Here is a 10000-nt window from a genome sequence, read left to right on the forward strand (position 1 = left end):
CTTTTGACATGATAAAACTATTTATTTTTTGTTAAAAAAATTATATTTAACTTAAAAAATTTATTGAATAAATTTTTTAAACAAAAATGTAATTTTTTAATAAAAGAAATAAATTTCTAAAAATATTAAATTTGAGTGATGGTCAAGTCGGTCAAAAGAAGTGTCATATCGATGTCATATTTTTTTGCACACAGGTTCTCATTAGCACCAGTTTTTGCTAAATGAGTAACTGATGGTTAATTATATAAACTTTTAAATTTAAATGTTAAAAACGTAATTTTAAATAAATATTGAGTTATTTTTGTCAGAAGCCCCCAACTTCCATTTGCCTAAAACATATATATTCTATATAACATGAAATACAAATATTACACATTGGTCCCAATATTTACAAATTGCTAAATACAAAAGCAACTACAAACTTTTTGCTCACTACATGCACATATTCAGCTTCCCAAAATCCACATATGTAAAGTATTAACAATTCATTCACAACTTTCTCTTCCCTTTTACCTTCTACATGTACCCAACATGTAATGCATATTTTTTAAAATAAAACGATGGTTAAACCATAAGGTGTAGTGAGTAATTATTTGATTGCTATTATAGAGTGGAAATCACCAGAACATTTTTGGAAGGCTAATGATTAAAAAGATAATATGCAATTATCATTTAATTTCAAACTTTCATTTATCGCATCATATAGATGAGACAACTCCATTTCATCGCATCAAACTCATAAGATACCAAAACTTGTCACATAGAATATATAATACCCCAACTTGTAGCATGATTCAGATGCGATAACAACTTTTGTCGCATCTGACAGATGCGATAATCCCTTTCCTCGCATCAGCCAGATGCGATAACACTAACTTGTTGCATCCTAAGGATGCGATAAACACAACTCCTTGCATCATTCATATGCGATATCTTCTGTTTGTCGGACCATAAAGATGCGATAGACACAACATTTTGATTCTAATCCCAACCTTATCTCATCAAGTACATGCGATAAAATTAATTCCGTCACATTATAAAAATGTGATATCAATAATCTCATGATCAAAATATCATCATTTCCATAAATTGGTTATGTCACCCTTATCACAGTATACTCAACTCCTGATTATGCATCCCTTATTACAAAATATACACAGTTCCTGATTTTGTCACCCTTATTACCAAATATACTCAACTCCTGATTANTACTCAACTCCTGATTATGCATCCCTTATTACAAAATATACACAGTTCCTGATTTTGTCACCCTTATTACCAAATATACTCAACTCCTGATTATGTCACCCTTATTATAAATATACCCAATTCATGATTATGCCTCTCTTTTTACAATCAGTTGATAATAATATATCAAAAATCAAAATCATGCTAAAAATAACATATAATCAGTTTAAAACATCTCATGTATGAAACCATACAAATTCTTATTAAAGCAAGTCAAATGATGCTTTCAAAATAGAAATTCCTCTTGAAATCACAAAAAGATGAAGACTTTAAAACAACAACAATTAGCAGATAAAATAACGAAAGCAGTTTCTTCTTCTTCTTCTTCTTCTTCTGTTTTTGTTTACTTCGAACCCAGGAAACCAGAACCACACCAACTTTCTCATCTTATTTCAATAATAATAGAAAGAGATAAAATTAACACACACAAATATATATATATATATATATAGAGAGAGAGAGAGAGAGAGAGAGAGAGAGAGAGAGACTTAATCAAATGAGAACTGATTAGTTTGTGGTAACTGTGAGATCCAATCTCAACCACAAATCAATGGATAAATTAAGAAATTAATAATTATGGTAGTTTGAGTTAAAATTATAATTAGAGGGCATTTTAGGTATTTTTTAAAAACTCCTCTCTCCGACCTCCAATCTCCGGCCTCCGGTGAACAAAAATCCGGCAGATACCAAGTAATCACAAAGATACACAATGTGATATACAGTGGTACTCAAATGGTATCACACTATATCACAATGGGTATCACATTGTGTATCTTTCTAATTACTTGGTACCTGCCGGATTTTTGTTCACCGGAGGTCGGAGATTGGAGGTCGGAGAGAGAAGAGATGAGAAAGAAGTTTTTAAAATACCTAAATTGCCCTCTAATTATGATTTTAACTCAAACTATCATAATTATTAATTTCCTAATTTATCCGTTGATTTGTGGTTAAGATTGGATCTCACAGTTACCACAAACTAATCAGTTCTCTTTTGAATGAGCTCCCTATGTATGTATGTATGTATGTATGTATGTATGTATGTATGTATGTATGTATGTATGTGTGTGTGTGTGTGAGAGAGAGAGAAGAATGAGACAGTGAAGTTAATGGATATTTTAAACAAAATTTTAAAATACACCCCTCAATTTTAAAAACAACTCTCAAACTTTTATTCAATCAACCGTTATCACATAATAAGTCATATTGTGCGAATAAGCCACAAATAAACAATCCAAAAGAGTTATGCGAATAAACCATATAGCCCATTATCTGTGTAGTTTAGATAGTCTAGTTTAGTATAAATTACCGTTAGTTAGCATGGTCGGTTAGTTAGTTTACTTTCTTTTATTTTTGTTATTCATTAATTTTCTTATTTTAGAAACCATGGAAATCCAAAGTGGTTTGCATCACTAATTTGTAATTTGGAGTCGGCTTGTACTCGATCATCACTTTTTATATGTTACGACACCATATACTTGTAGTTAATTTAAGACAAATCACAAACAAATTGATAGCACTTGATGATTTATGATATGGCGTTTTCGTCATTTTATTCGAATTACAATCAAAATATTGCTAAATCACTAATGTGATTACTCTTTAACATTACATACCTTCTCATACTGTATACTCATCTCACACACATTTTAATTCGGTCAAACATAATTGTTTCTAATTTTAAAATTACACTTTACACCTTTATACTTATTTTATAACCTTTACTTTTCATTTTTTATTTTACATCATTATAACATTGACATACATAATAATATATTAAATACGTTAAAGAAAAACGTTTCTTTTAACAAATTACATCATTATAACTGTCTCATCAATACCTTTACAATGAGTCTAATTTTGAATATTTTTATCATCTAATCATATTATTATATATTATAAAACCAAGAAATTATTTTTAGCACTTAGGCTTTATATCCTTATACTCATTTATTTAGTTTATTTTATATATTTTTCTTTTTTCTTTTTACATCCTTGTCTTATTAATATACATAATCATATATTAAATAAAATATGTTAAAAGTACTTTTTTTATTACAAATTACATTATTATAACCATCTCGTAAATACCTTTAAAATAAACTCAATATTGAATATTTTTGGATTTAATCACTATTAAATATCATAAATACTACGGAATTATTTTTAATACTTACAGTTGGTACGAAATTATTAGAAAAAATATATATTGATTGATGATTTTAAAATTGTTACACACAATATGACTAAGACAAAGTTTATCAATCGCATATATCTTAATAAATTAATAATTTTTTAAAAATTGTTAAAAAGTTTTTAGAGTTGTTATACAACCCATTGAATATTTCAAAAGGGTGTGATTGCATAACTTCAACACTGAATGAGTATGCCCGAAATAGTAATCTATACTATATTATAAAGCATTTGGCTAATATCTTAAAAACAACTTTTTAAGCATTATGTACTGCTATATAAGGCTTAATTATTTAATTTTCAAGTTTACAAGTTTCCAATGCTTTAGTACAACTTATAAAACACGTATCTCCGCAATCCCTTCATTCATATCCTTAAAACACTTATCTCCTCAGTTCCTCCATTCATATCCTTCTCTATTCGATTTCAAATAGATTCATCCATATTCTTCTCTATTTCAATTTCAAACAGATACATATATTTAAATAACCTCTTTGTCCATACTGTTCAATCAATTTCAACTGCTCAACCGATTTAGATGGAGATACTTCACATCCTCTACTCGTATATAGTTGAAGCAAGTTATCTAAATCACTTGTTTTGTTCTTCATAATACAAGCAGAGTCCAATTTTCCAAGGTTTATTTTCTTCACCATATCGTTCAATTTCTAGGGTTTCTCTATGGCTTATTTCTTATTTTTGCAACCTATTTCTAATTACTGATTATGTGTGTGAGTTTATATTGTCATTGCTAATGTGAGTAAATTTGACCGTTTTTTGTTGTTGGATTTATCTATTGGATTATCGGTATAAGTTTTGCTCTTCTTAGGAACTGTATGCATTTGAACGAATGTTGCTAACTGTAGTTGAAAGTACTTGTGATGCTTGATGTTGTACTCGATTGCAGCAACATCTCTCCATGTGCTCTCATTCTAATTAATTGCTTCAAGTTACAACGTGATACTATACGTTCTAAGTATGCAAACATGTTCAACATATTTACCACTGGTTATAGAGTCACCGTCATCCTCTCAACATGGGGCTTTTAAACACTCGGCCGATACGTTAATTGTAACCATTATGTAAGATTGGCATTAACAAGAGAGTAGCTGATGCCCACAATTAAGCTGAAAATGGATACATTAGAGATCTCTCGAGGTAACTACATGGACTACCCCATATCAATATCGATTAAACGTATAAAAAGAACATTTAGATTGCAATAGTACTCGTGAATTATTGATTTGAATGATTGATAATATCACAAATGTTATTTTATATCTAATAACGTTTTTTATTTTATAAAATACTGAATAATCTAAATAATAATCATAAATATTATTTTTATTTTTTTAACCTTAAAAATATAATTAAATTAATACAATATTAATAAAAAAATAATTAATTTTAATTTGTTTTGACCTTAAAAATATAATTAAATTAATACAATATTAATAAAAAAATAATTAATTTTAATTTGTTTTGACCTTAAAAATATAATTAAATTTAATAGGTTATCTGATTTTTACTTACATTCATAATGAACATATATTTCAGTAGTATTAATCTTTTATGATCATATCAATCAGTTCTCTTTCAATTAAAACACAATATTACAAATCTAACTAATTAGCATATAAAAATCAATTCATTTGATGTGTTTTAATTTTTATTCAAGTCTAGAAATAATAAAAACTCAATAACCTTTAAATTAACATAAAAAATTACGATAAAAAACTATGAAACTAGTAAAAACGGACACTCTAAAAATCGTGATGAAAATATATAAAAACACTCAAAATAATTTTATAAAAATATGGTTTTTTATTAATACGCTAACTATTTTTCATTTTTATTTCCATTAAAAGATGCAACCCCTTCGACTCGTCGGCTTTGGCTTTGATGGTTGATTGATGAACCAACATCCTGGTGCGGATTCTTCAGACCTACATGCGTTAGAATACCTGACATTTAAATTTTTAAAATTAAACAAAATAAAATCATGCAATTTAATGTATCATGCAATTTAATGTATAAGTTTACTTTATATTTTATGCTTTTTTGAATATTAAAAAAAATATTCTCACTTGAAAAATTATGAGTTACTACTAATATTTGACATATATTTATATAAATTATTGCATTTGTAAGTAATTTTAGTATAAAAAATATCACAATTAAAAAAAATCTACTTTCTATGTTTCGTTAGTCAAGTGAAGACTAGTCACATGTAAAAGTATGATAACATATATGGGTAATTTAAATTGTGAGAAGGCAAGAAGTTTCAAGATTATATATGATTACATGTGATAATATGCTTAATCATATATGATTAAACACATGTCGCATTGATCAGGGGTACCTTTGGTCGCGCTCATCAAGTCACATGTATCTCTTTTGGATGTATTTAATTATATATGATTAAGCGTACTTATCACATGTAAGCATATATGATTTTGGAACTTCTCATCTTCTCGTAAATTGGTCAACTTTTCGCATAATCCTCTCTTATACATATATTATTTATTTGTACTAAACATGAATATTGTTCATATACTTGACAACAAATTGAATTTATATGAAAAACATACCTAGATTTGGTGTCCATAGGCATATATTTATCGTTACTCTTATTGCTTGATCGGGTGCTAAAACTGTTCTTATCCGCAGACATCATTGACGAGCTTCGCGATTTTTTCGTACCCAATGAAACCGGGATGAACATCTTTAGCATAAAAACTCCAGTATCCAAGCTAACACTTCTTGAAATTATACTTTTTTTCCGAATCGTCTTCTTTCCCTTGAAACTTGTTTGCTTAACCACAGGTTGTACCCTTTCAAGATCATCTACAACAATATCTTTTAACGATAGTTCTTGACAAGACTCAGATAGGTTGTTCATCATTTCCATGATCTTATTCCGTCGCTCGTTTGTGGGCGATGAGCAATTGTAACCGGAATAAACGGGGTTTGGCGTAAAAGATGGCGAGAACACAAAAGAGTCTTCGTGTTCCATGGGGGTTTTATTATAGTTGATATCTGAGATGTCACAAAACGTAAACTCCGTTGCAGATGTGCAACGAAGTTTTGATAGAGAGGGAGAATGAAGAGAAGACATGTTGGCATGCCTTTGTTGAAGCGGAATCATATCATTGATTGTGAGAAGGAAATATGGAGAAATGGATATATATATATATATATATATACATATATATATATATATATATATATATATATATATATATATATATATAAATGAGAAGAGAGTGGGATGGAGACGACAATTGGGTTTCTTTTGTTTGGTTCTTGATTTATGTATTGGTCAACGTCAACAACACTATACATTCACTTTAGATTTTAACTCTTTTTTGACCATTACTTATCAAAAGTATTTTATGTAGAACATAAGTTCTTAATTATTAAGGATCATATGAAGAAAATTCAGACATGTTTGTCGATTATAAAGCTATCTAATTTTTATAGTTATTAAAAAAACTGTATTTTTGAATTGTTATAAGTTAGTACTGGGATTATTTCAGTAAACTCCAAAGCTATTTTTAGTTACAGACCCTTTCAGTTCATTGATTACCATATTGCTTTGAAGGTTGGAAACCTTCTCTCACTCAGTTCACCTCCCCTGTAGGTAAAGCGGCAAACTTTTCCGTAATATTCGCCATTTATGTTCTTGTATATTTAATCTACCACTCATATATATATATATATATATATATATATATATATATATATATATATATATTATTGACATTGAAAAATAACATTATCGAACATATATAAATCAATGTCGACATTCTTACCTGTAAGATTTGGTTCATAATGTTAGAGGCTATGACATGTCATAAAGTTCCATTCAAAATGAAATTTTATCATACAAATATAAAAACAAGCGAACCATGACATGCCAAAACGTTAATGTGGCGTTTGTGTCATGAAAGCTATAACAGTATGTATTTTTAAAGTACTAGATATTGTGGTAGGTATGAAAGACTCCAATTTAGAAACTTAAAATCATGGTCAAAGAAGGAAAAGTAAAGTCGTCGTAGTTTTCTTTCCATTAACCATCAAGAGGTACATGGGGAACTAAGTTTGTGTTAATTTTTTATCCATACAGTTTGTATTTTATTCATGCTAGATTTGTCGTATTTTATTATCATTTATGTCGATAATTTTTTTTTTTTGATTAACCTGGATATCCGCTATGCGAGCCGACTAATCCTAGGACGACCACCTGCTTTGCAGATAGTCCGGAGTCACCGCATTTGAGGAGATTTTTATTTCTCCTTAGATTTGAACCTGAGACCTCCTGATACTTTTGCAAATAATTTTAAATCTACTTAGATTCAGATGATTAATTAGAAGCTTGAAACTAATTGCAAAATAAAAGGAGAAAGTGGATCCAAAGAACTTTTTGGACGCAAAAGTCAAGCATACGAGTTGTAGGTCCAAGTGAAATAAAATTTTCAAATATGGCGTATTTTAAAAGTGCTAATTTTTTATGATTTCAAGACCCGTTATTTTGATTGTTTATTTAATTAGAAACAGTCAATGAATATTTAAAAAAGATCCAATATCATACCATAGAAAAAACATTACAAATAAAACTCGTATAACTCTCATTCGACGTCTAATGATCGTCTCAATAACACATTTTTGCAATTCTAAGATTCTCCATATATTACGTTTATAGTCCGAAAAACTGAACTTCACGTAAAGAGTTCATTGAGTGTTTTATGAAACGAGGTTTAATCAGTAACTATTCTTTTTAATCAAGGTATCTATATGACTTTGTAAAGACCTTTCTTCCTTTCTCTAACGTTATAACTAGACTATTTATAACCACCAACTAGTTTAATGTCACAGAGGTTCTAAAATTCCCGTTCTAAGAGAAAATTACATGTTGCAAGCTTCAAACCTGTCGTGCCATGGGTAAACATTGACTTGGTATTACATGTCTACATTTATTGAATATGTGTCAAATGACATCGATTTTATAAATGTAAATATTTTTCAATAAAAAATTATGATTTCCCACTCTCTCTCTATCGAGGTTGGTCCCCGTACTGTAGTCCCTTCTTCACCATCAATGATGAGAAAACTCATTCAATTTCCCTTTCTTCTAGGTGGGATATGGGTCCTGCCGGAATACGCTACCGCCACCGTCTCTCTCTTCCTACTCCTTCCGCCCGTGAAAGAAACTAGAGGACGTTGTTGCACATATCCCCATCCTACGCCGTTCTCCATTCTCTCTTCACAATCACAATAACTTCATCAACAATTTCCTTTATTTTCTCCAGATTTTATGATTCGGGTTTGAATCATAAACCGGTGTTTGTCCAAATTGACGATTTTGATTTTGATTTTGTGGATTCCCAAGTATTGATGATGCAGGTTTTCGACTAGAAAAGATAAATGAGTTTTAGACATCATAATATACAACATATTTATATATGATATACATCTGGTAATGTAGTAAAATAAATCGACAGCTCAACATTGTTTCGTTCCTGTAATATTAATATAAAAAAACCTCGAATTTAAATTATTAAATTATTTTTGGCGTGGTTTTGGGGTAATTTGGAATAATCCAATTTTGAAAATGGTTGACGTGGAACTTTGACTACTTTGGGAGGAGTCAACTTGCCGTCCAAAACGGGAGAGGCTTTAACATCTGTCAAATCAATATGGACTTACAGAAACATTGTAGATTTGAAGGACATCCTGAAAACAATCTTCAAGTGTAAAGTGGCATAAGACAGGGGATTACCTGTGTTTTGTTGGACGGTTTACAATATTTTTACAATCCAACTTAATTACGGCGGTTTGGAAAAATCTCAACCCAATCCATTCAAAAGTATAACTCAACGAGTTGGGTTGATGGGTTAGTAGTTACATAAACTTGACGAATGAAATAATTCATAAAACTTAAGTTTATAGACCATATTATATAGCGTCCTATCTAAAAAGGTTTATAGGACGTTTTTGGACGTTTCAACAAGTGTTTTAGAATGACCTATAAGTAAAATGTCGTATTAGTTAATTTATAGAAACATTCTAAGAAGTGTTCCGTAAACTCATCTATTTATAGGAAATCTATGCTCATATGACACTTTTTCAAGTCGTGTCGTATAAAATAACTTTTACGACACTTTAACATAGAATTTGTTAAGATGCCCAAAATCATCCTATAAACATACTGTAACTCTTTTCTTCCTATAAAATATCATATTAGGACGCTTAGACATTTTAGGCATCCTATAAGATATAATGTTGCAATGAAATGCTATAACTGAGCATTTTCTTTCCACTAACGTACATCATAAAATAACAGGGTATTTAGATTGATTGATTCATCAACCAAATATCTGTCAATATCATTCATATTCTCCGACATATCAATTTGTTGTTGCTGTAAAAAAGATTTCAATAATTTAATACTTATTAATTAGATTATTTGTCATCATTCTTTGATCGTGAATCTCTTTCAGTAACCTATACATTTAGCTAAAATGAAATACAAACATAAAATCAATGAAAATTATATAAA

At 29.3% G+C, this 10000-nt stretch overlaps 1 protein-coding gene across 2 annotated transcripts; it reads right to left on the reverse strand.

Moving 5' to 3' along the window:
* Positions 1-5190: 5190 nt before the first annotated feature.
* LOC112525788 lies at positions 5191-6618 on the reverse strand. Of its 2 annotated transcripts, none has more exons than XM_025136055.1 (2): positions 6030-6618; positions 5191-5402 (listed from the first exon to the last, which is right to left on the reverse strand). In XM_025136055.1, exons 1-2 carry the CDS (start codon positions 6584-6586, stop codon positions 5300-5302), a joined length of 660 nt encoding a protein of 219 aa, XP_024991823.1. In that variant the 5' UTR covers positions 6587-6618; the 3' UTR covers positions 5191-5299. The 2 variants fall into 2 exon arrangements, with proteins under 2 accessions (XP_024991823.1, XP_024991824.1); XM_025136056.1 differs by having other exon boundaries at positions 5251-5384.
* Between the last annotated feature and the right edge of the window lie 3382 nt (positions 6619-10000).

The sequence above is a fragment of the Cynara cardunculus genome, assembly GCF_001531365.2.
Source record: "Cynara cardunculus var. scolymus isolate 2C chromosome LG 13, CcrdV1, whole genome shotgun sequence".
In the NCBI taxonomy this organism is placed as follows: domain Eukaryota; kingdom Viridiplantae; phylum Streptophyta; class Magnoliopsida; order Asterales; family Asteraceae; genus Cynara; species Cynara cardunculus.

Bases quoted from the DNA above. Each gene is read 5' to 3' on its own strand.
- LOC112525788 (XM_025136055.1), bottom strand. From the start codon at position 6,586: ATGATTCCGCTTCAACAAAGGCATGCCAACATGTCTTCTCTTCATTCT. The intron at 5,403-6,029 runs GTATGTTTTTCA...TTTAAATGTCAG, and splicing joins CCTATGGACACCAAATCTAG to GTATTCTAACGCATGTAGGT.